At 41.0% G+C, this 26,953-nt stretch overlaps 1 protein-coding gene across 4 annotated transcripts in view; it reads right to left on the reverse strand.

Annotated features, from left to right (window-relative positions):
* Positions 1 to 483: 483 nt before the first annotated feature.
* Positions 484 to 26,953, reverse strand: part of usp2a (ubiquitin specific peptidase 2a) — a 32,136-nt gene continuing 5,666 nt past the window's right edge. Inside the window, exons 3-14 of one of the 4 annotated variants that reach the window (XM_072692081.1) lie at positions 24,834 to 25,549; positions 9,736 to 9,786; positions 8,350 to 8,473; positions 8,111 to 8,222; positions 7,306 to 7,416; positions 7,013 to 7,077; positions 6,320 to 6,423; positions 6,116 to 6,193; positions 5,921 to 5,999; positions 4,669 to 4,776; positions 4,436 to 4,556; positions 484 to 1,699 (exon numbers count right to left, since the gene is read on the reverse strand). In XM_072692081.1, the coding sequence (XP_072548182.1) occupies positions 1,624 to 1,699; positions 4,436 to 4,556; positions 4,669 to 4,776; positions 5,921 to 5,999; positions 6,116 to 6,193; positions 6,320 to 6,423; positions 7,013 to 7,077; positions 7,306 to 7,416; positions 8,111 to 8,222; positions 8,350 to 8,473; positions 9,736 to 9,786; positions 24,834 to 25,505 (1,701 nt within the window). In that variant the 5' untranslated portion in view covers positions 25,506 to 25,549 and the 3' untranslated portion in view covers positions 484 to 1,623. Of the gene's footprint in view, positions 1,700 to 4,435; positions 4,557 to 4,668; positions 4,777 to 5,920; positions 6,000 to 6,115; positions 6,197 to 6,319; positions 6,424 to 7,012; positions 7,078 to 7,305; positions 7,417 to 8,110; positions 8,223 to 8,349; positions 8,474 to 9,735; positions 9,787 to 15,925; positions 16,446 to 24,833; positions 25,550 to 26,953 lie in introns of those variants that run through there. The other 3 variants (XM_072692080.1, XM_072692083.1, XM_072692082.1) reach the window with 3 other exon arrangements.

Genomic DNA, 26,953 nt, shown 5'->3' on the forward strand with positions numbered 1-26,953 from the left:
TTTAGATTCTGAAAACAGCTATGTTCAAAACACCACATTAGTCAAACTCAACAAATTCACATTTATGAAAATTACCTCAGTAATTATATTAACTATAGTAACTATTATTTTTATAGAAATTAATTTTGTCAATTAGCAGTTAAACGATTCATTCGTTAGAAGTTGAAATTTCATTGAAACCAGTCATTATGAATTTTTGTCAGTAAAAAATACAAACATTAATTGATGACTCCGCTAAGCCACACAGCTACAGCCTTCAAAAGGGTGGTTTTCTCTAAAAAATAAAAATATTACAACTCCTTCATGGTCTCTTAATTCAGAGAGTCTGTTTGAGGGGAAATTGAGATTTTCCTCAGAATGTTCGAAATCTGAAACTTTTTGGCCTGTGTAGATTTTCCTAAATGTTTCTCAGTATGGGAAAGATGACAATTACAAAACAATGACATAATTCAGGCGTCGAGGTAGTTAAAAAAAAAGCAAAAGTTGGTTGTTTTTCTAAAATTTATTATCTGATACATCATCTGCCACTGTTAAAAAGAAGCTCATCTCACATTATATCACCTGTAAGCATAAATAAAATCCATTCCTTCTCCTGTTAAACCAACTGAAAACAGTAACAGGTCATTTTCAGCACCACTGTATAGTACATTCTCTATCATATATAAAAATATACATATATAGTGTTTTTTTGTTTGTTTGCTTGTTTTCCAAAACATTCTTCCCATGTTGTTCAATGGCATGAAATCAAGGATGACCCAATCCCTACGATCAGGACTATTTTCTAATAATAGTCATCTGAACAGAACGGGATTGACCTTTCATTCACAGCGTTTTAAGTATCAGAGATCAGTAGCAGCCACACTGAATAAAAACACGCCACAGCCAAACGGCCACCCTTGCCACTTCGCCAGACCTTTCCACAGACTTTGCCCACTTTCCAGCCCTCAGGAGACAAGAGAGCCATCAGGAGAGACTGACAGGTGAAAGGAAACACAAAAACAACAAAGTGTGAGGAGGTGAAAAGCTCAGGGGCGTAACAGAAGAGCAGGATCAGGTAGGTGTGAGTTGCAGCCTTGAGGCTGTAATCCTGTTGTTTTCCTGGTGCCCCAGCAGGGGGAGCCACATACTAGTTCAGTTCCTGGAGTGCAGGGAAAACAAATAAAAATGATAAAACAAGAAAAAAAGAAAAAAATCATAAACAGTTTGACAGAGAGTCTTAATATTGAGGCGGTCTTGAACGAGAAGAAGGCGCAGTTGGGACAAGTTCTGTTGCAGTGCATAGCAAGAGACTTCTGAGACAGAGCCGTGAGGGGTTTATTGCCTGACAATGCCTCCCCAGGAGCTGCCCTCAGACACACGCACACACAGAGATGCACTCAATCCCACACACACACACTCGCAGAGGCATCAGGACACACCTCCTGCTCCGCCCATTAAAAATGAACTGGACACAGTAACAAGAGTGCCCTTGATGACATTACATTTATTTTCTCTTGAGTGTCCAGCAGAGGGCGACAGTCTCTTCTTTCTGTTAGTCAGGAGAAGGAGCAGTGTGTGAAGGAGTGTGTGATGAGCCCTGGGTGTCTGGGTCCTGCCTTCTCTCCTCCTGTAGCTCAGGTGACCTCACAGGCCGGCTCGCTCATAAAACAGCACATATGCGTCGCTGCTGCGCACCTGGCTGGAGGACATTGGCGTTACTCTGCAGGAGAACAGAAACAGGCTGTGAGATACTGCAGCAGAGGCTCAAACTAATACTCAAACTAATACATCAGCATGTGAGGTTAGACCGAATTCAGCCTAATACTTGTTAAACAGTATTACAACACAGCCTTAGAGAAAAAAACAAGGACAGTTACAATATCTCTCACTTAATATTCAGAAATTTAAATGAGCAGTTTTTTAGGTATTTGGGTCGAGAAGCACATTCAACTCATGTGCCCATAAAGTGAAAACTTTATATTAAAGTTTATTAAAAAAGAAAAACAAATATTTTGCATGGACATAAGTATTCAGACCCTTTGCTATGTCAAATTTAGCACTGGGGGACTTCCATTTCCCTTGATCATCTTTGAGATGTTTCTACACCTTAATCTGTAATTGATTGGACATAATGTGCTTGCAACTCAGAGACATGGTTGTGTGGATGCACAGATCTGGAGAAGACTACAAAAATATTCTGCTTAAAAGTCCCCAAGAGCACTGTGGCCTCTGTAATTCTTAAATGGAAGAAGTTTGGAACAACCAAGACTCTTCCGAGAGCTGTTCGCCTCACCAAACTAAGTAATTAAGGGAGAAGGGCTTACTTTGGCTGAGCTCCAAAGACTTACAGAACTTACAACTTACAGAAGGTCAACAATCACTGCAGCACTCCACCAATCCGGGCTTGATGGTAGAGTGGCCAGACAGAAGCCTCTCCTCAGTAAAAGACACATAAAAGCCTATAAAGGACACGATTCTCTGGTCTGATGAAACCAAGACTGGACTTTTTGGCCTCAGTTTAAGCGTCATGTCTGGAGGATACCAGGCACTCCTCATCTCCTGCCCAATATCATCCCTACAGTATGGCAGTGATGGCAGCATCATGCTGTGGGGGTGACAGAGAGACTGTTCAGGGTTGAGGGACCGGTGATTGGAGAAAGTATAGAGATATTCTTAATGAAAACCTGATCCAGACTGGAGCGAAGGTTCACCTTCTATCAAGACAATGACCCTAAGCACACAGCCAGGACAACACAGGAGGGGCTTAAGGACATCTCTGTGAATGTTACTGAGTGGCCCTGCCAGGGCCCTGACTTCAACCTAATCAAACATCTCTGGAGAGACCTGGAAATGGCTGTGCACCAATGATCCCCATCAAACCTGACAGAGCTTGAGCGGATCTGCCAAGAAGAATGGCAGAAAATCCCCAAGTCCAGGTGTGCAGACCTTGTGGCATCACATCCTGGGAGACTGGAGGCTGTAATCACTGCCACTGCCAAAGGTGCTTCCACTAAACACTGAGTAAAGGGTCTGAATACTTTTGTCAATGCAATATCTTAGTTTTTCCTTTTCCATAACAGTAATTATTTTTAATCCATCTTGCTTTTTTAAGCATTGCACTTGTTGTTGTGATGTTTGGTATAATGTATAAAATGTTATTCTCTGTAATCTGCGCTGGGTAAGAGTGACTGCTAAATGCCAAACTCTCGGTGCTAGATTAACCATGTCTGGTTCCATAAAGAACCATGTTTGTAATAGAGACTGAGTGTCAGTGTGAAGAATCCTTACTCAATGCAACACTTCTTTACCAATTTAAAGGCTCTTTTTTGTTACAAACACAGTTATTCACTAAATGAAAAGTGGCTCTTCTATAGCATTGCTCAAAAGTCCCTGTAGTAGCTTAATTTGTAGGATGTATATGTAAATGTTATCCATAAAAACAGACCAGTGTGGACATAACGGACATCACCTCTGAAGAGGGATGTTTCTTTTACTGTTCTGAGCAATGCCTCACCTCCATTTTCATAGGTGACAGTATGTTATACAGTGTCTACTACATGAGATTGAGATTACTCAACAACTCAAAGTGGACGCAAGCAAGTAATGATTAGTTATGCAGGTTGCACTGTGCTAACGGCTAGGGGTGTAAGAAAGTATTAATAATATAATCATTTAGAATATTATATTTTTGTGATAATATATTGATTCTCAAAAAAGCATGCAAGAATTGGTAACAGACCTTTTTTGGTTCATTTTGCCATATATATTGCCTTGCTTACAGTATCACAACTTATGGCAATATATTGAATTGAAACCCCTGTCTTATGATGTGTATTGTATCATACATTTTTTTGCCAGTTCTTTACAGCCCTACTAACTGCTGAAGTTGAAGCGTCCACTGCTTATTACCTACAAAAGCCTCATAGCTCCAGTGCAAAACTAAAGTACCAACAAAAAAAAATGCCTTGGTTGATTAGCTGTATTTTGCACAAGGAGAAATATGCTGAAGGTTGCTGTTTTTTTAAAAACTGTTTCAACAAATTTATCAGGGGGTGAAACAGCTGAATTAGAGACGAGTCGCACAGTAAAACAAGACGCGTTGAAGCTTCAGCGATTCTGAAGACGAGGCCGTGAGAATGGCAGCAGCGTTCACAGAGAGAGTGAGTGGGAGAGAGGTTAGAAAGCAGGAGTGAGAGAGGGGGTGGCTTAGCAAGAGAGAGCAAGCCAGAGAGAAAGAAAAACAACAATGGCTGGTAGGACAGAAGCTGTAAGCTGTTGGCAACATGCAGCTCAGGAGCTTCATGAAGAGCCTCTCTTGAAGCCTAATCACTGTGGGAGGCTGCTCTTTGAGAGCCAAACCCTTGCATGAAGTGTGGGAGCATGGAGCAGTAAGCAGTAATCAGCAAGATCAGCAAGAGGGGGACCACAATTTAGCTGTCAAGTGTGTAAAAAGTACCTGGAGTCATTGTATGTGTACCATTCTCCGGTGGCAGGGTTGCAGCAGTATGCTGTGTAGTGTCCTCCCATGGTGGTACCTGAGTGATTGGACACTGCGTACAGGTTGTAGACTGCACTGCCTGGAGACAAGAACAGACACAGGGCCTTCAGAACAATCTGCTTCAATGCACCGAGGACCGGAGGAACCTTTCCGTGTTTTTGTGGGTGGGTCTAACAAGGGAGAGTACTAACTGCTTCTGTCGGAGGCAAACTCCCTGAGGTCCAGGTCCTTCATGGGGAAGTTGACAAAAGTGGACAGCTTGCTGGATCTGACTCGAGCTTCTGAGAAACGCTTCAGATCTAATAAATGAATCAAGGAAAGAAACAGTCCTGCCAACACGCAGTAGATGTGTGAGTGTGAATAAGAGTCTAAACGTCTAAACAACTTTCACCTGATGTAAAGCTTCTTTACCAATTCTAAAAGCTTTGTTACACATCATTATTACAATCATGGCTCTTTATGGAACCAAAGGCAGTTCTTCTACGACACTGCTCCAAATTTGAACCATTTATAGCATCTTTATTTTTAATTGCCTTTGAAACTCAGTGAACATTTCATGATGGACTAAGAGAAATGGACTAAACGACTCACTGTTAAAATATCAGTATATTAAAGCAGCACAAGGTGAAATCTGACTTTTTCAACACTGCAGTTTGGGAAGTAATTCAATACTCCAATTTTCAACTTTCCCATAAGCTAAAATTGTTTATATTCATAAATAAGACACTTAACAGGAATGTAAAAGCAGTAAAATATTAATATTTTTATGACTTTATCCTAATAAACATTTGTAGACACTTTCCCAGACCCAGATTTTTCTAGTTCGGATCAGGCCTTAAGCTTCTGATGATTTTGGAGAAGACTCCAAGAGAGGGAGGAGAACCTAGGGCTGGAGTTCGGGTGGCTTCTGCTTTGTGGTAGGAAGCCAGTCCCCCCTCTAAGAAGTGGAGCCAGGAAGAATAGATGAAAGGGTTTAAAGCGAGGTGAGTACACTGTAATTCTACACTTGGTATCGGTATCCAAATACACATGTTAGTACCATGAAAACTAGGAATGCACAATATATAGCATTGTTTCAGCATTGTTCACATGTGCAATAGACACATCGCTGGATGTGCAATGTCAAAATTTAAAAAAAAAAAGAAACATCTACCAGAGGCAGATTAAATCTGCCCAATATTGTTTATTTTACTCCAAACTCGGATACATGGAGTGCATTATTAATATGCTGATATGCTGGACCACTGGCTTTTGGTGAAATCTCGTGAAAATCTCAGTATGTTTTTATATTGTAACATATATAAAATATTGCAATGTCAGTTTTTTTCCCAATATTGTGCAGCTCTAATAAAACCCCCTGAAATGTTAAGGGGTTTTGGAGTTTTGGAGATTTTGGTCTTGATATCTTACAAAACACAAACAAACACACAAACAGAAGGATACGTAGCACTAGGATTTTGGGGAACCTCTGAATTGTGAACTTCTTGGTACATCTTCTTCTGGCTTTACATCTGTAGCAGGTCTGCAGGAGAAAGCGACAGACAAGCCCTTTAGCACAACTGTTAGTACTTTCCCAACAAATAGTAGCTTCTGTGGAAGTTAAATTAGTACTGGTAGAAGGGCGAAGTTTTGTCTCACCGGTTTCTCGTCGCCATCCAGCACATCTTCTTTAGTGAAGAGCCGAACGCAGTCCATCAGACTGACCTCTCCATAGCCCTTCTGAGTGGAATAAACACTGTGAAACTCTTTCCACTTCCTCTCACTGCATCATGTATGTTAAAGAGAACATCACTGAGTGTGTGAGAGTGTGTGTGTGTGTGTGGTTTGCTGAGCGGAACTGACCTTGGCGATTGGTAAGGAAAGATCCCAGAAGGGATCGAACACAGTGGAACAGTAGCCACACTCAGTGCACGTCAAGGAGCTCTTCAGCTGCCCTACAAACAAATCTAAGCACACACACACACACACACACACACATATATATATATACTTAGCAGACAGAAAATCGCTCAGGTCTCTGGACATATTTTAAACAGGACACAAAAACAAGTGTACACAAGCAGTAAGTGAGGTTAAGTATAGATCTGTAGATGTAATTACAGAAAACCTGTATTTAATATATTGTATATGGATAAAAGTATTCGGACACCTGCTCATTTTTTGTTTCTTCTGAAATCAAGGTTATTGAAAAAGGGTTTATCCTGCTTTTGTTGGAGTAACTGTCTCTACTGCCCAGGGAAGGCTGGCTACTAGACTTTGGAGCATTGCTGTGAAGATTTGACTGTCTTCAGCTACAAGAGCGTTAGTGAGGTCAGAATGTTGGATGATCACCCCACCTCATCCCCAACTCCTCAACTCATCTGAAAAAATACTATATGGAGCACTATCATTCCAGAGAACACTACAAGCTGTGTGTGTGTATGTGTGTGTGTGGGTCTGTGCCTGGGTACACCTTAAAGCAGCCGAATGCATTTATCATTATCATGTCCTGATTCCTCAATAGCTCTCAGTGTGTTTCCACAAAAATATACATACCTACAATTTTACTGTCCTCTCTCTCCAGGTACTTGCTCCACATCTTCTTCCCTTTCTCCTCATCCCTGACAGAGAGAGAACAATGACTGACAGTCAGTGGAACATGTTTGTGAAGTGCTACTCACAGTCATTCACATCCAGCGATGCAATACAGCGCACATGCTGCTCATCTGAGCAAGCTGCCCACTGATCCACGCTTCAGTAAACACAAGCTTGGCTGTGGCCCAGTCGCTCACCAAGGAGAAATCGGACTGAGAGGTCAAACACACAGACACACACACACATATACTTACGGCAAATGGTCGAAGTCCTCTGCAGTTGCCCGTGGCCGGACTGTAACCCTGTTCACCTCGTTGTGCAGGCCGTCCAGCAGGAAGCGCAGGAACTCCTGAGCGTCCTGTTGGCTGAAGAACAAGAATATCTGTCAGTGCTGGCTGTGGGAAACTGGGCTGAGTAGCAAACTCCACAGCTAGCAAAACAACGAGCACAACTGGTAGATAATTGTTCTTTTTACTCCTGGTCTCCCCCTACAGTTGGGGAATGTAAATCACTTTTACATCACTGTCGTAAATACAAATCAAGCTTTGAGTGCCCCCTCATGGACAGCTCTACATCTATTGACAAGCTGAGAGATACAGTACCGGCATACAAAGTGGAATAAATATGTGAGGAATTTAAGTAATATTACAGGACTTTACACAAATATGTAAAATATCGGGTTACACAGGGTTACACAGTTCTCGCATAAGGTCTTGTGTTGCACAAGACCTTATGCGAGAACTGTGTAACCCTGTGTAACCCGATATTTTAGCAAGCCAAGTTACAAACAAGCTGGCGTTCTGTCATTCTGCGTATTAAAGATCAGTGTACCATCATTTAACTGGTTAATAACTTTCCATACTCTACTCTCCAGCTACCAAGTAATAATGTTCTTAGATCTATTAAAAAACTACCACAAAAAGTCTCTGTTGCAGTTATTCAATAAAAATGTAACTGAAAATAATGAATAACGTCATGAAGCAGTTAAAGGTATTTCTAACCCCAGATTACAGATCTTCATATCTGAACGAGAATCCGAGGCTCTGTGTCAAAACTTACTTGTATCCCACAAATCTGGGAGCATATCGTTGGATCTGCGTTTTGAACTCGGAAGGGCTGACCGCTTCGCTGCCGCATGACGTCCACATCGTCTGAATGAGCTTGGCGAATTCTGAGATCAAAAGAGCAGAAGAATGCTTTGAGCTGGGCAGTAAGACAGAGGTTGTGTTTTAACAGAGGGAGTCGCTGAACACAAAGAAAAACTTAAAAAGCCCCTCGTCCTCAGAAAGAGCCCTTACCCTCCATGAGTGCAGTGTTTGTGCGGCTGTTGTTGTTGAGGTCTCTGCGGTGGGAGTTGTGCAGACAGTAGTCTCGCAGGCTGTGTGTGTTGCTAAGACACTGGAGGATGGAGTTCATAAAGCACTGTAAAAGGAGAGAAATAGAGAGAGAGAGAACTTTAAAAGCAGCCACAGAGCCTGGCATAAAAGCAGAGCTCACTCCACAACCCATGCCTAGTTTCTCTTACACTAAAAATGATGAGCTATCGAATGAGCTATCGAACATCTTTAAGGCATGTCAGAGAAGAATAGAGATATGTGAGTGTGTTCACTTGAGGTAAAGGTTCTTTAACAATTTAAAGGGTTCTAACCTCTTACACATGGTTCCTCTTTGGAATCACACAAAGAACCATTTGAGGGACCCTTCTTTATAAGAGTGTAGTAAGAGGTGAAGACGCAACAAGGGCACCAGCTCGGACCATTTAGCAGTGTAACGTGTAATGACTTATTTTTGGACTCTCCGATTACTGTTGCCTGGCAAATGCCTCCTAACTGAATGTTCGGAGCAAAGAGATAGCATGACAAATAATCTCATCAAGTGGAAAGACCAAGAGGAATGTGAAAGTGATATCAAAACACTTCTCTGAGCTGTTGGATTTGTCGCGGGCAAAAGACGAGAGACATGACAGATTAAACAGATTCTATTCTGAGCACGTCAGATATTCTCTGCGATCGGTAAACAGTGGATGACGAGGCAAGGAATTTGTTCTGCTAATGGACTATGTGGACATTATATGTCCAAATGTTTGTGAGCACCCATTCTAATAAATGCATTCGGCTATCAACTGCTGACACAGACAGCTTGTCGAGTCTCTGTAGAGAAGTATGGTCAATAGAATAGGACTTTCTGGAGCAGATACACATAAACCTTTTGGCACCATGTCTAATGCCAGACATGGACTAGAGGGGCATAAAGCCCCCTGCATTTAGCTGTGGAGCAATAGAACTGTATTCCCTGTAATTATGTATTCTCCATCCAATACTTAGAATTCTATGTATTCTCCATCCAATACTTAAATAGATGACTTGAGGAGTTGGGAATGAGGTAGGGTGGTGATCATTCAAGAGCCTGACCTCCGTAACGCTGCTGTCACTGAATGCAATCAAATCAAGCAATGCTCCAAATAGTAAGAACATAGTAGAAAGCTTTCCCTTGACAGTAGAGACAGTTACTCCAACAAAAGCAGAATAAACTCTTTTTAAATAACCTTGATTTCAGAAGAAACAATGCATGAGCAGGTGTCACAATACTTTTGTCCACATAGTGATGGAAAACCTCCACTACACTACAGAGTGGTCTATGAAGGCTGTATCATTGTGGAAATAATGGATCAGTAGTGTACTCACTGTATTTCCTAAGTTCTTTAGTCCCACCAGGCCTTGGGCACTCTTGGAGTTCTGAAAGACATATAAAAAGACAAACCACTGATTCAGACTGGGAGCCAGCAACAGTGCAATAGCCCCTTAAACTGAAAAAAACAACAACATTTTTTAATGTTATCCATTATAAGCCTAAATACAGGTGTATTAAAATTTAAATAGTAAACATTAAAAAGGTAGATATATTAGTTTGAATGTATGAGAGCATTGTGTGAGAATAGTTTTTTTTGCTACTGGATTCCCCTTACAGATGTGAAATGAGACTCTTTGAGACTCCTACATGGACAATTGTCCATGAGCCTTTGTTAACAAGTAAACCATGAAATATACATGTGGACCGATGGGGTAGAGTAATATTCAAGGAACATTAATATGACTATGCAGTTCTCACAAGAAGTTTTGTGCAGCTCCACTAAAGTTCCATAGTGCAGTAGCAGCATTCAGGTCCAGAGTGGCAATGACAGAGACGCCATTCTCCCTATTTCTTTTCACTTTGTTACTAGCTTTTCTTCAGTTTCTATATTTACTATACTATTTGACATTGTGAGATGTTTATTTGAAACATAAAAACATAATGTCATTTATTATATACATTTGCTGTACTTGTTATACACTTTATTTATTGATTTAGTTTTACCCAATTTTCTCCCCAATTTAGCTGAACCAATTAACTCACCCACTTACAATGACTCCCCCCTTATCACTTGCAACGCTCCCGACACTAGGAGGGTGAGGATAAGCGCAACTTCTACACACAAGCAAAGTCAGCCATTGCCTCTTTGCTGAAGCAGCATCACCAGGCAGCCAATATTTTGTGGATTTTAGGAACCATTCATGAGTGTATTTTTAACCCCTTAAATCCTAAAAGGTCTGGACATAGGCCTACACTTTAGTTCTTTACTCTTAACTGCATAATATAACATAACATAACATAACATAACATCTTAGTTCTGGATTACTGGATAACATGTTAAAAGTCACAGAGATAAAAATGTTTCAAATGACTGTGCGGAGGACTGGCCAGGCACAAGTTAGACGTTAATGGAGCAGACAGGCTCGACACATGACACTGTGTTGTTTTTCTGGAGCACTGAAGCAGAGGAGAGGAAACATGATCCACCCTGAGCTGCAACTCAATCAAACAGCGTGGTGACTGTGACGTTGGTCAGTAGGTCTCACCTGGACGCCAACTGGAAACACTAAAAACACTGGGACCTGCTGCCCATCCAGGAACGTGTCTGAGGTATTCCATCACCATTTCCAGGAAATGTGAGGGAACAAGCATTTCACTGTTACTACGCAAGCGCCTACCATCTGTGCATTTCCCAACAACACCCCAAGAATAAGTGCTTAATTAACTGGGGATTATCAAAATCCTTGTTTCACTAAAATTCCACAGACATATTAAAAGTCCCTGCACACGAATGTACACCAAAGCTTTTGTGGTTTGCTGCCCAGTGTTCCATCAAACAGCTGCGAGAGGAGCGAGGATTCGCTGTGTCCCGCTCTGATAATGCTGCTATTGGAAACCTGCCTGTGGTGTCCCGCCATTTTGAGAGCGGCCACTCCGACTCTCAGTTTGTCGAGTAATATCACCCATGCCAAAAATAGCACCCTTTTACAGAGGGCTGTTTGCTCATTGGTTGAAGTGTTGTACTCGCGGCAAATACTGATCCCATATCAGCAGCTGGGCGGCTGGGAGGGATCCTGACAGCTTCCCAAGCTGGGGGACTCTATTTTTATAGCCACTAAACACACCACATTCTGGAGACTGAAAGAGGTTCTGAAGACAACCACCAGGTTTCTGGTGGACCAGGAAATCAAAAATGTGCAGGGCAGGGGATTCTTCGGAACCAGGGCTAGGAACCCCTGCTGTAAAGTATAGTGGCTTTTGGTATCTGTGGTCCTACACTGCATTACCAACATCAGTCCAGTTATTCAGATTAGGTCTAGCTTTAGATAATCGTCCAGGGTGTTCGATTCCCGAAAATGTCTTAACACTGATACCAAGACAGATGCTACAGCCATTATTACTTTTGAAAACACTTGTGAGCTTAGTCCTATGACACTTCATCCAGTTTCCGACTTCTTGAGAACTATCCCGATGATGTATAAGAGGTCAATTCTAATTTGGGAATTTCTCAAAGCAGTGTAAAAAGCTAGAGTTACCCTGCAACTAATCACTACGTATTAGCTAATCGACCTCTCACAAGTTTGCTCTTATACCAAAAGGCCATGACGCATGGATTCAGATGGGCTTAAAGTAGGACTACATCAAACGACCCAATTAGTAGGAAACAGAATAATCATAATTTTCATAAAGTTCTGAGGACCAACATAGAAGGGAAGAAGTGATGAGAGTGATTTGCGATTACAAATTAGGTCCATCAGAGATGCCCCCAGAGCAGTCGCAATCAATGAGACCACGATCTTTAGAGATACATACTAGCATCTTCAGTCATCACAGCAGAGGAGGCCGACTACAGAAGACTGTCCAAAGGGACAAGGCCTAGATGAATGAGCTTGTTAAATGAATAGTACAGCACAGTCGCAAAAAGACACCAGTTTGCCCTCTTGTCCTCTTTCGTGACTCTCTCTTTCTGTCTGGAACTGTTGACGAGGATGGAAGTGGGTCACGGTGCACTGCTGTCCCTAATACAGAGAGGTGAGGGAGACTAATCCTGCTTTTATAACTGGCTCCCTCAGTGCACACCGTGGACCATAGAGTTCAGATCAAAAGATAAGATTAAGCACTGCAGCCTACAGGTCTTCACAGCTTCATCCACTGACCCATATTGGAGCTTTTGCTCTGGTTTAAAGTCGGGCGAATTCTTACATATCAAGCTAACAGTGGGCTGTTAATGTCAATGTCTCTTAGGTTACTGTGCCAGCCATTTTTAAGCATAACGTGTTCCTGGACAAAAGAAAGTGAGACTGAAGGAATAGAAGATTTCATTGATATCTTCAGTCATGTTGATGATGTAAGTCTCAGACTTTGGGGCAGTAGAGCATGTTGTCAGTGAACAGTTCCAGGGATTATAGAGTCAAGTTGGGAAATATCCCTGAGAGATGAATAGGGGCACCTGACAGGAAAGTGTTCTGGTTCTTTATACCTTTATGTTCTTCACCTCCCATTAATGATCCCAGAATTATTTAGTGAAATATCTGAAATGTGTTCAGTCATAGATCACATGTTGAAAAGCAAAAACTCTGTATGTCCAAAATGGCAACTTTACAGGAGAAGGTAAAAAACTGTATTATATTTCAATGTTAGGTGTAATAAAAATATTCCTAAAATATTCCCAATTTGGAGCATTCTATTGGTCTATTCGTCCTAAAACGTTGATACAATCTAAAGGACAGCTGCCTTGTGGTTTTTGTATGATAGCGCAAATATAAACATACATGCGATAGATTACAGGTGTTCAGGTTGGACTGATGTTCAATACAGTCTTACAAATCCCTTGCTTAACTACACCAGGATCAATTCATCAATTAATTTATCTTTTCCAATTCCAGGTTTAGAAGGTTGAGACTCAAGCCCTCAGGACCAGAACTTAATATCCCTTTCTAGATGTGGGTGTTAACCGCCATAGCGCCTACCTGTATGTCTGTGCAACCCTCTCCTTCTTCTCACTAATGAAAATACCTGACAGAAACAGTGCACCAGAGAGTGAGAGAGAGTGACCCTTATGTTCTTGGGGAATGGGGAATATAGCGAATGCCACTTTCCGAGATCTGATCTGAGGCTCTCCTTCATTTGCTAGACCTGTTGTACCAGAACCAGCCACTGCGAAGCCCAATCATGTTTTCTGAGGTGCTTCTTAATCCATTTGCTCTTCCAATGTAGAGTCACTGACTTCATGCCAATCTGTTCATTTGTCTGTTCACAAGTCTGATTCCTGTGCTGAATACCAAAAAAGTACATTTCCACCTTGCTCCAGCATCTCGAAAGTGAGCTGGCACTGATCACTGGACGGTGCTGAGGAACACTGCGTTCTGTCCCTTCTCTTTCAGCCAGCAGATTGCAAACAAGCTGGCCAGTGGACTTCTAGCTCTACCTGTCACTCTACCAGCACACCAAGGGACCAGGAGAAAGGGTCACTGGAGGTTAGCTGAGAGAGAGGGGGGGCAGCAGTGACATTTACAAGGACAAAGCTAGTGAACTATTTTGAAAAGTGTTTAAAGTAATGCTCCTATTTTCTGGCAGATTTGACGGTTATCAAAAAAAGACAACATGAATAATCAGATTGAAATTACTAAAGAATTTGCTATTACTAAGCAATGCCAAAAAAGAACCACTTTTGGTTTCATAAAGAACCATGTAAATGAGATGTGTGAATGTGAAGAAACTTTTAAAGATACACATTAACAATTGTGGGTCCAAACATCTATTACACACTTAAAATGAGTCAGCTAATTTTGTGAGATTTTAAAGGGTTAAAGCTTCACTTACAGGGTTTTAGCCAGTTTAAAGGTCTTTCACACTCATGCATCTTCATTACAACATGTTTTTATGGAACTAAATGTGATTCCTCTATATCACTGCTCAAAAAAGCCCTTGTGCCATCTTTTGTTGACACACACTAACACAATATAATAAACCTCTCCCAACAAATCTTGTATAGTGTATATATATATATATATATATATATATATATATATATATATTATTTATTGGATGTTCTATCAACATTCATCTATGTGTCTTGTCTTGTATATATTGTTTGGCCATATTGTCATATGTAGCCTGTTCGAGTTTGCTTGTTTGTCTGTTTAAAAGTCCTATTACGTTGTGTCTTGTTTTAGGGTGTGTAGGCACGTTAGAAGTGAGTAGTTTGGTAAGTTCTTTGTGTTAGGATTCTTCAGTGTCTACAAAAGTGCTACTTTAAAAAAGAATAACACAGGAGTCAAATACAGCCCGCTGGGTCTTCTGATGCCTTCATTAACAGGGGAGCAGTGGTGCACAAGCCAATCTGTGCTCCCAACAAGCAATCTGGTGAAATTGTAAAATGCAAAAAATGTCAAAGCAGTCAATTTGATTATAAAGAAATTTAATCTGCCATAAAAATCATGCTCGGTGTGTACTACTGTAGTTATTCTGAAAAAGCTACAATAAGCGAGTCCTCTACTTCTGATCCTTCATAATAAATAGCTTCACAAATATATATATGGTCTAGTCCACCACTGGCCATGATTTGGCTGATATAGCTTTTTATAATTGTCCTCTTCTTCTCAATCTGAGTGCCCAGTATAAGATCCATGTGCTCTGGCATAATTAACAAGGTTAATACATCACAGTTAGCCCACGTCTCTGACTCAAACCAACTGACTCTGCCGTGACTTGTTGCTTTGTTTGCCGAAAGCTTGCTGAGAATTCCAGCAACTCTGTGTCAAAGCACAGTGAGTACGGAGGAACTGGACACAGAAAGCAGAAGACAGAGGGAGAGAGATGCTCAACAACAAAGGCAGGACATGAGCAACGGGGCCAGAGGCAGCCTCCGCAGCATTAAAGAGAGTTCTAATGCGATTTCTGCTCATTACATAACACTGGACAGCTGCGCAGAGCTGCCTCACATGTCATGAGTCATACAGCTTTCCATCTTTGATCTGCACTTATTTTTTCAGTGGCTGAAGCGAATCAGGTCTCTGTCTTATTGCCTGGAGCGTTAAACAGTGTGTACTCTGACAACCTCAATGTCGCTCTGCTCCTATTTTAAAATACACTGTAATTATGATCGCTGTGAAGAAAAACCCAATTCCTTAATGAAAAGGCAAGTGTATCATACAGCTGATAATCGGCATAGTGGAAAAAAGAGTGGGCTTACTCTGACCATTGTTACATAACCATTGACCTGTGGGAATACTGATCCCTTAGAAAAGCTCAGGGAGGGCTAACTGATGGAGAAAGCATGCAATGACAATGAGAGGAATAGCCGTGAGCTTTCCAAAACATCCATTTCATCCCTTTCTCACTGTTCTGTATATATATATATATACATATATATATATATATATATATATATATATATACATATATATATATATATATATATATATATATATATATATATATATATATATATATACACATAGATATACATTCCCTGTCCCTGTAGCCCAGTAGCCTGTTTCTGACCAAACTGATCCCTCATACCTTCGCCTGATTGATCAGAAGCCCCACGAACGTGGACACCAACACGGATCCCGGCACGGCAGAGGTTTTCCGCCGCACATCCTGCTTCATAAAGGGGAAAGAAGCAGCTGGGGGCTCCTCTGGTATGGTCACGGTGTAGGACTGGCGCATGCTGGGCATGGTGGTCAGCCTCTTTTAAAAAAAAAAAAAAAAGCTCCACACTTAAAACACTAGGCTAAAATACTCTCTTCCAGCATCAAACGTCCGTATCAACATTCAGCAAGGGTGTCCTCTTCTTAACACTCTGTCTCAGGTCAGTTCTTCATGTGGACCATCTGTGTCCAGGACAGTTCAGTAAAGTGGAGAGTCAAGTGCAGCACAGTGTGGTACCATAGCACTGATCCTCAGTGGCCAGATGACACGAGCAAACAGAAAAAAAAAACGTCACGAATAATTAAAAACAATCCATCATAGGTCAGCCTGGATGAGCAACTGGTGTGGGCTATGAGATGTTCGTGGTTTCGGACCTCCCCTATACCGCGGTCGCATTGCTCTTTACTACGCTAAGCTCCCACCCACATCAGCTTAGCGCTGACGTCAGACACACGTCGGTTTCTCTGGTCTTTATCAACATTTCCACCCATATTCCGGAACACCCCGCGAGCATTGGCTGGTCGAACGGCGATTATGAGGTCCAAGCCAATCCTGGCACTGGACGCGAGATCCCATTAGCCAATCACAGCGCACGGAGGCGGGACTTCTCCGAAAACAGGCTGGAAAAGAAAGAGCGCGTCCCTTCGCTTCCGGCTGGAAAAGGCACAGAGGACTTTCTGATACATCATCTGTGATGGGCTGGACCTCAAGGACATGCTATTACAGCCTACTGTCTTTAAAAATGAACAACGACGTCGGGGAAAGTGCAGCAACGTGTTTACAAAGTTCTGTGTGATTAAATTTCAATAAAAATGACAGAAAAGTGAATAACTTATATTACGTAGCTACTAATTGAGGACGTAAACAACGCCGTCCACACCGTTAGCAGAACTGCAATTCTCCATTAACTTACATTAACGCTGAGGGCATAGTGATAAAGTTGTGAAAGGGCTGAATCTGACACAAATAGGGAGTTACTAGACAATTATCTACTCTTATAATTAGTAATTAAATAATGTGGGACAAGTCTGTGTCCAAAACCACATACTGCTATAGCTACTATACTATACAGCCAGTGTGTCAAAAATAGTACATTACAATTAGACGTACATTCATTACAATAGTATGTATAATAGATTACTGTCCCCAACATTACCATATGTACCACAACAGCTTGTGATTTCTGTAAGGATTTTTAAAAGGTTTAACCAGGCAGACGATGAATGACGGGAGCATGTGTCAGCCATGAGAGTAGAGTGAAATTTCAATGTCTGGAATAGTGAGTAATTTAATCAAGCCACTGAAAGAGTTCTGACAATTTCTTTACAATATTTATCTAGATTTTAACTGCATCTTATGCTAACTGTTGAGTAGTGGTAGAAAATCCATGACTTTGGTCCTGAAAAAGTCCTAATGGTCATCACCTAACACATCATTACCACACAAACTGGTTGTGATGGTAATGACACCTGGTGATGGCAATGTCAGGGTTTCAGTTTCACCATCAGTATCTTTTTAAGTGAAATTCTAACCTGAACTTTCTAAGACATTTTTTTTTCATGTTTTTCAGTCAATATGGCCACAGGACATCAGTAGAGCGTGTCAGAGAATACAATTACATGAAAAGTAAGTATACGTTTTGGAATTATCTGGATTCCTGCACTATTTCACTACATCAATACATATAAAATATTTTAATTCTATATAAGCTCAGTCTTGGCCATCATATAGTCTTTAATTTAAACCATGTAAACATTGTATTTCAATTAAGGAATCATCCATTCATTTAGATGTAGCCAATATCTTTCATCTGACCTATCTTAGTCACAGGACTGAGAGATGACAACAGTATAAGAGTGTAACGTAGACAGGTGGACAAGAAGCAGTGTTGCAAGGTTTCTCAAACCGTTTGGAGCCCCCAACCCTTTGCTGTGAAAAAAACCCACAGACCCCCACAGTTTTGTTAATGACTGCACATTGCAAAAACCAAAGCAACAAACTGGAATAGTATTGGAACTGCTTAGCAACACCAAGGCAACCATTTGTTTCTTTTGGCTCAAAATTGACAGAGGCTCAGAGAAAGAATCGTGGACCCCCTTGCTATATATTTCAGACCCTTGGGGGGCTCAGACCACACTTTGAGGAGAATGGCAATCTTAAACCTCACCTCACATAAGAGGACTCTGGCCTAGAACGGTTCCTAATTCAAGTTAATATGCGGTAAGCTCCTTGTAAAACTACAAAAAACATTTAATCATCATAAGGAGCATTTTATTAAATGATCATATCATAAAAATGTGTAATTACAAACAACTGTTAACAAGTCTCTACTCAGTCCATGTATTGAAGCTTTGCTGCAAAAACGGAATTAATTTAAATGATCTGCTTCTGTAAATTCACCAAACCCACTGTATTTACATATGTCTGTCTACTCAGCCTGTTGTAGTTTAGTGAGTAGTGTAGTAAGTGCTTAAGACAGAACTGCTTTAGGACTAAGGCACACTATAGGGCAGCCACAGCTCATCAGACACAGCTCATCAGACACAGCTCATCAGACACAGCTCATTTACATACATTCTGTTTGTCAATTTTAGAGAATAAGGAGAGGTAATGTAATGTGTATAAATTATTGAGGACTGTTTCTGTTACATGAAACCACACAAACATGTGAAGATGTAAGAAATGGCCCTTTGGCAACTTTACAGCAGGAGAAAACTTCAGAACTTTCAATAGAAGACATTATAAAAAGATTTAAGTTCAAGTCATTTTGATGCATTTCTAGTGTTCAATTCATCATGAAATTTGGACACCATGTAAAGAACAGCTGCCTAAGTCTTAAAAGTCTTATTGCCATGAGAAGGTAAAGAGACGATTAGAATAAATCTCAGAAACAAGAAGCCTAAGGAGAATTTCCATTCACCTGTTCCTCTTGTTCTAATATCCAGGCAGAAACAAACTGTACGGTATATCTCTGAATCATATACACAATTCTGCTGAATAACAGCAATGGGGGTTTGGGAGGTAAGCTGGTGGGGTTGTGTTTGTGGCCTCATGTCTTGCTCTGGGGAAGCGTTCTGTTCCTAAAAGTCCTGTGACTAAGTCCACATTATGTACAAAACAAACAGCTCACGACCAGGAGTGTTTGTGTATATGCACATGTACATGTGCGTGTGTTTTCTAATACAGTCCTGACGACAGTACCAGCAGTATTCAGTGGAAAAGCAAGATCTTCCACAACTAGGGAAAGCTGGATTTATTTTCAGTACAGGTAATGGGAGTAACTGCAGTATTTAGTGTGACCCACATTTTCAGGCTTCTCATTATCACTGAAAATGAACCGCCGACTGAAGACGACTGCGACTAATGCCATTAAATTCTGCTAACTACCAACGTACAGGTGGCCCACTAGATTAACTACCCATATAGGACTATGTACTTCCATTCAGCCTGTAATTAATGACAGCCAGGGACATTATGCAGCATTGCTGGGTTGTTTTTTCCCACCCTGAATGCTGGGTACTTTTTGGGTAGCTACTGTGTAGCGTAGCCACTGGGTTTCTGACTAAGGCTGAAACGTAATGTGCAGGCTAAATGCTCATATGTAGCAGTCAGCTGTCGATAACTTGGCAACGTTAGGGTGTAGGACGCCTTCTAAGAGACAGTGTGGACAGCAAGGCAACGAGTAAGCTAGCTTCTTCCAGTTTCAGACACAGCCCATGTCACAGTAACAGCCCAGCCAGGGGGTTAATTATCAGCACTTGAGGGAGCTAATTAGAGTCAGTCATGCAGCAAACAAAATAGAGTACTTAACTAATTAATAAGCTAATTCATATGTGTGTTTTATTTAATGTGAAAACTATTTGTCTGAGCTGTTGATGTGGAATGAATTGAATCAGCTTAGTTAGCTCGCTAAGTAATAATGTTTGTTCCCACTGTCTTACCAAAAGTGACTGGTGGTTGCAGCCTATTTTTGATATTTGTTCATTTATAGTTAAAAAATACATTTATTTTCAAGTAGTTATTAATGTAAACCATATAAAATATTAGTTAAACCGTTAGAGATGCACTGATCTGATATTAGGATTGGCTATCGTTCCCGATATTAACAAAATTATCTGGATCCGGTATCAGAAAATGAGGCCGATCCATGGAACTGACCGTGTTACTTTAATTTGTTGGTGTGAGACTGCACTACATATTTAGATTTTTGATTGCTGCTTGTATGTTTGACCAAGTTACTTATTTATTCTCAGGTTCAGCTGCTAGATTTTATTTTGAAAGTAAAGTAAAGTGAAGCTACTTATTTTATTTATGTATTTTAATCTATTTGAAGAGGTTTGACTCCTTTTTTATTTTGAAATTGAATGTTGTGTCAAGGTCCTGGACAATTGTTTATTTTAGTGACAAAGAAATAGCAATTTAGTATATTTATATCTATGTGTTCATTTGTTATATTTAATTTTACAAAGTCATTAAAGTCATTTTTAAGTCAATCCTGATGCCTTAAGTCTCTCCCACATGTTGAGGTATACGGTTTATTAATTCAATAATGGTATTGGACTGGTATCAGGTATCGACCGATATACAAAGTTTATGTATCTGTATCGGTATCAGAACTGATAAAGCCGGATCAGTACATCAACTACTAACAACTACAATAAATCATTGAACTGTAGTACGTCGACAGCTTCTATTGCTAACTTAGCCAAACAAACTTGGTTAGACTAGACTTATCAGTCCTCTTTTTTCCTATGTTCTCTACAAAAAAAGTAGATAAATAATTTACACTATATACACAATATAAATAAGAAGTAAAAAAGCAATAACAATATTAATTACAGATTATTAGCAAATGACTCTTAATTGCACATGTGGGAGATGGGGGTATTGCACATAGTATTTTTAAATTGAGGGACCTCTGTTCCCTGAACATGTGTGTAGTTTAAGTGTGTGTGTATGTGGTCCGCTGGGAGCAGTGCTGGTTGTGGAGTCTGACGGCAGCAGGAAGGAAGGACCTGCGATACCGCTCCTTTACACACTTGGGGTGAAGCAGCCTGTCACTAAAGAAGCTGCCCAGTGCTGCCAAAGTCTCGCATGGGGTGGGACAGTGTGTTTAGTTATTCATTAAGGGTTTAAGAAAATATTGATATTCTGAAGTAAATATTGTTTTGTAATACTGTATCGATTCTCAAAAACACATTAATTTGTTTAATTTATTAGTTTACATGCAAAAATTGGTGGAAGACAGCGGTTTATTCTGTGATGTTTAATCCCCAACCACTAGATCGCAGTGTTGTACTCCCACTGTTCTGACTGCAGAAACTGATTTTAAGCATAAGTTTTCTTTCTATGATGGTTTTCCTAAACTTTGATTTGCAAGTTCGGTGCCTTCAGTTTATGGTGATTTGGGCGAAGACTCGGGTGACTTCTGCCTTTTGGTAGGAATTAAAAATTTTGAATTTACAGGAAGTTAAATTTGGGAGGAGGGGCTTCAGGCATGTTCCTCCTTTCAAAATGTTGGCATTACATAACTTCACTTAATAAATAAAACGCAATATATTGCTTTGCTTACAGTATCACAATGCATCATAATATATTGAATCACAACCCCTCGCCAGGTTCTTGCCAATACACAGCCCTATTATTCATATAATTTAGCAAAACAAACACATGCATTGTAGTACAAGACATGGCCAGCAAATCTAGATCTTTTTCAGCAACAGTGCTAATCAATCTCAAACACATAACACAACACCAGAGGGACGTTCTGTTTCTCCACAGAAATGGAATTTACCCATCACTCCCCACCCCACACTACCTCCAGCTTACCAGAAAGAAGAGTGCTGAATGTGCTGGACTGTCATCAGCTTGTGCATTGCATTCATATCATTACTAACCAAGTGCATCAGTGCGAAGAACACAGAGCCTGACTGAAACATCACCATTTCAAGTCCACTAACCTACACTGGGGTTCCAGTTTCCGTACAATTCTATGACCTTAAACTACACTGTGTACAGTTAACGTCTGGCACTGCCTGGACCAGACGACATATGGTAAAAAAATGCTTAGTCAGTCTACAACTGACAAAATAACAAACAAAAATGTTCTTTTCATCTGAGTGAGACTCGCGAAGCTCAGACTGGCGGGAGTCTGGCAGGGAAACTGTGCTAATGCTCTCCAGACACATAATCGCTCCAGTACTAACTCAGACACTCCGGCTACTCAAATACCACAAAATATGTTGTTACTGGAAAATTGGTATTTGCCTCTTACATCTGCTGCTCTGCTGAATTTGAGTGAAGCAGCCCTTATTTCAGCTTTTCTCTGTGCTGCTTTACAGTTAGAGAAACACACCTCTTATAAGTGAAGCAGTGAAACAGGAAACATTCAAACCATGGCAAAATGTGTCTGGTTTGGAACATTATTGAGTTATCGTTACAAAAAAAAAAAAAAAAAGAACTTTCCACAGTGCAAAGAGTTCAGCTTCACTTGTTCACTGCTGCGACTTATGAGTACCGACCTGGTTCAGTGTCGTCTAAATGGCCTGAATTCAAACAGCCCTGGATATTCTGAGCATTAGCAGGAGAATTAAAGCAAGTTGATTAGTGCACTCAAGCGAGCGCTGCTGAAATGATTGGTTTGTGAAATTCCCAGATGTGTAGACTAATCTGTTCAAATCCAGACAATTCATTTTAAAGCCAGACAGACATTGCTCCAAATTTAGCTTGGGCACCTGTGTGGACAAGCAAGGGAATTAAATGATAAGAATGACAATTAATTAAACACCTACAATGGCAAAGGACTTTCCATTACATCCTTCTTAGTAATACTTAACCTATGCATGTCTTAAAGAGCCCATTTCATGGAAAATGTAATGTTCCTCACTTTTCTCAGATAAACGCTGTTTGAAGTATCAAGTTTCCAAATGTACTGTTCACTCCTTGGTCCCTACGGCCCATGTACAGAAGGGAAGTTTCAAAAGTGGCCTTTTTTAACACATATCCACCTATTCTAACTATAGCAGGTAAGCCTCACCCATTCATTCATGTGTTTGAATGGTTCTTTAAATGAGGTACAACCCTCAGTAGCCAATCAGAAAGCAGGTCATTTACATAACAGCAATGTACATAATGACAAATTACCAAGCCTGTTTCATTTTAGGGCTCAAAGAGAGGACACAGATGGCCAGGTAACATACATTTCTGTTTTGTAACTACATTTTAAAAATCTAAAAATGTAGGATGTAGGCACTTTAAAGACAAAGATCCTTCATCCACTGGTACCTGACGCACTCTGTGACACTCCAGTGTCATATATCTGAGTGGTGACTCAACATTCTTTCCATGTGTCACAATCCCCCTGGATGCCATTGTTCACAGTCAACTGAGACACCACTCTTAGTCTGAAACGCACTTCACGACAGTGCCCCCCGATGGAGCACAACAGTACACCATGTTCTGTTCCTGCCCAGATGAACAGTCAGCCTCCGTCAGTAAAACACGAAGGACGACTTATCGAAAATACAGACATCAAGACTTTTCTCAGTATTCTTTTCATCAGATACCTGTCTATGTTTTTTGGAATGTGGAATGATCTTTTCTGAAATAAAAGAGTCTGATGTACATATTGTTAAAGTTCTAAAATCTACCGGTCTATACAGTCCATCTGTGGAAACTACAGAACAGTCCATTCTGAACTCACTGTTTTTGATTATTTGTCAATTTAGCCTACAGCAATTTAACTCTGTCCATTTATGTTTTAACTTGGACTGATTTCTGAATGGGTTCAGTGCAGAGTCAGAACAGAGGGCATTTAGATACATCTCCCTTAAAGACGCAGTAACAAAAAGAGCCTAGAGTTCTCCAAACGTGCCATAACTCCAGATACTTCATTAACCAGTTAGGAAAGTTTGTTTATTAATGAGTGTTTCCCAAAAACCTTCTGTAACTAACATTCTATGTTAACATGCTGAAACATCTGCGACTAACCTAACCTAACTGTCCTTCACAAAGTACTTATTGAAGTGGATTTCATGCCGCTACCTACTTGTCTTAACCCTCCTAGTGTTGGAGCATTGCTAGAGGATAAGGGGAGTTCACATAAACAGGAATTGGATAGAAAATGGGGTAAAATTAGAAACAAATTATATATATAAAAAAAGAAGTAGGTTTTTCCTTGCAATTCACCACCTAAAAGCCAGGGCCGCTAATTCTGGGGGAGACGGAAGGAAGGGATCTACTTTTTCTATTGGCAGAAACAGTCCAATAATAATAATAAGAAGAATGATATAAATTGTATAATAATATGAAATGTAAGCTGCATGTTTTTAATTCTAATTAATAACAATAACAAATGTGGGCAGTGGTGGCTCAGCGGTTAGAGCGCCGGGATATCGATAACAGGGTTGTGGGTTCGATTCCCGGGCTCGGCAAGCTGCCACTGTTGGGCCCTTGAGCAAGGCCCTTTACCCTCTCTGCTCCCCGGGCGCTGGAGTTGGCTGCCCACCGCTCTGGGTGTGTGTTTGTGTACTCACTGCCCCTAACACGTGTGTGTGTGTGAGTGTGTATTCACTACCAGATGGGTTAAATGCGGAGGACACATTTCGCTGTACAGTCCACACTGTACAGTGACGAATACGTGCACCTTTATCCTTTTTTATCCTTTATCCAATATGAAAAATATATCTATTTAAATGGGAAAACTGGTTAAAGCCCATTTTAATCTCACAGCAATGACTGCCCTCTGAAAATGTAAGTGAGTTTTTATGAGTCTTACCAGCGAGTCCCTGACCGGTGAGCTGGAGCGGCCATTGGAGGTGGAGAAGCGGCTGCTGCTGGTGCTACTCAAGGCCTCCTGTGTGGAGCTGCGTGACAGCCCATATCCAGAGCGTGTGCTGCTGCTGCTGTAGGACTCTGTGGCATCACTTGCCCGACTCCTGTAGGCCTGTTTCAGACTGGAGCTGCTGCTGGAGGCCTCACTCAGGCCCAGAGAGGACAGGTCCCGCGTCAGGTCGCTCTGGCTGACTGACTTGCGGCGGCTGAGGGAGACACTGGAAGAGGAGATGCTGGAGGGCGAGGCAGAGAGGTAGCTGGGCTGGGCCGATGAGTAACTGTAGCCCGAGTAGCCCGAGCCCCCGTTGAGGCCTGAGCCGTAGCCCTTGACAGGCGTGCGGCTCAGGCTCTCGCTGCGCCGACCGGACAGCAGGTCGGTGCTGCGAGGGACAGCCCGGCCACGGTCAGGCTCGGACGAGGCACTGTAGTTCCGAATGCGGCTGGTGCTGGAGCTCAGGTAGCTGGAGGAGGAGTAGCCAGAGGAGGAGGTTTTGTAGGGGAGCTTGTCCCGATCAAAAGAGCCCAGGGAGGGTGTCAAGGAGGAGCTGTATGAGCTATAGTGGCTCGTATAAGAAGAGCCAGCATAGCGCTTAGCCGTGGAGGAGACACGAGACATGCTGGGAGGTCAGCTGGAGGCAAGGCAGTGGCAGGCCGCATCGACTGTAAAAGACAACAGCATTGTGACAATAGTATGAAAAGTTTTGCACAAGTCGTCACATGTTAATGCAGAAATAACGCATTGTTTTTGTTAGTAAAACTCATTGGGATGAGTTGAAGGAGCAGGGGGTATCTTTAATATCACAATATATTGAATCACTGACTTCTGGAGAAATCTGGTAAAATTTCCCGTATTTTGTAATATCGCAATAAATATTGTATTAAAATATCATAATGTAATTTTTCCCCAATATAGGGCTGCCCTAATTACAACAGTCCACTAAAATGTCAGATGAAAGCTTAATTAAATATTATATCTCTAAATTTGCAGAATATTAACCAAAAGGAAATGGGTTTGCATGTTTGTATGGTGTAATAACAATGTAATATCAATCTTTCTGCATTGTTATCCATGTAGTTATTGAACATTAGGACGTAAATAACTGCTTCATTGAAAAAGCTAATTCATACAATTCCCCCTTTACTCCAAATGTACTCGCCTGGACAAGCCTGGACCTATGAGACTAATGGAGCTAACAATTCATGGAAATTTAGACTATATCTCACTATGTTAGCTGATTATTTCTACCCTAAAAGACACATTCCACTTTTTTGTCTGACCTAAACAGATAGAGGAGCTCTCTTTACTTTATAGTACAGTTACAGTCTGAAGAAAAAAGCTAAGGTTTGGGTAACCTTGCTTAAACCTTTGCTTTATAATTCAAATAATGAAATCTTTCACCTAAAAATCTATTTTCGGTGACATCTTCTATACTATATGTCCAAATGTCTGTGGACACCCCTTCTAATGAAAGCATTCAGCTACTTTAAGTTGCACCCATTGCTGACACATATGTGCAAATACTCAAACACACAGCTTGTCTAGTCCTTGAGGAGAAAGATGTATTGCCAATGGAATAGGACTCTCTTGAGCAGATGCCTAATGCCAGGCGTAAGCTAGAAGGGTATAAAGCCCCCCAGCATTGAGCTGTGGAGCAGTGGACCTGTGTCCTCTGGAAGGACGGTTGGTGCTCCATCCAGTTCTTTTGAGACGAGTTTGAGAGTTGGGAATGAGGTGGGGTGGTGATCATCCAACATCCTGATCTTACTAATGCTGTTGGTGCTGAATGCAATCAATTTTGGAAGAAGAAATGAATGAGCAGTACCGGTCCATACTGTGTGTTTCGATTGTGGACTATGTTTGGTGGATACTGGGTCAATTTGATTTGTAGGTGAGCCATTAGCTTATAATATGGAGGTCAAGAAGTTACTCTCATTGATCATCTCCCCACTATAACACAAAACAAGGCATGTAGACACTCTGAGTCAGTGAGCGAAATTCTCATGTGCGTCATGTGTCTTTGCCATGTAAATCCTATGCATGTATTGATGCCCTGGCTGTAAATA

The sequence above is a fragment of the Salminus brasiliensis genome, chromosome 11 (genome assembly GCF_030463535.1).
Source record: "Salminus brasiliensis chromosome 11, fSalBra1.hap2, whole genome shotgun sequence".
In the NCBI taxonomy this organism is placed as follows: Eukaryota; Metazoa; Chordata; class Actinopteri; order Characiformes; family Bryconidae; genus Salminus; species Salminus brasiliensis.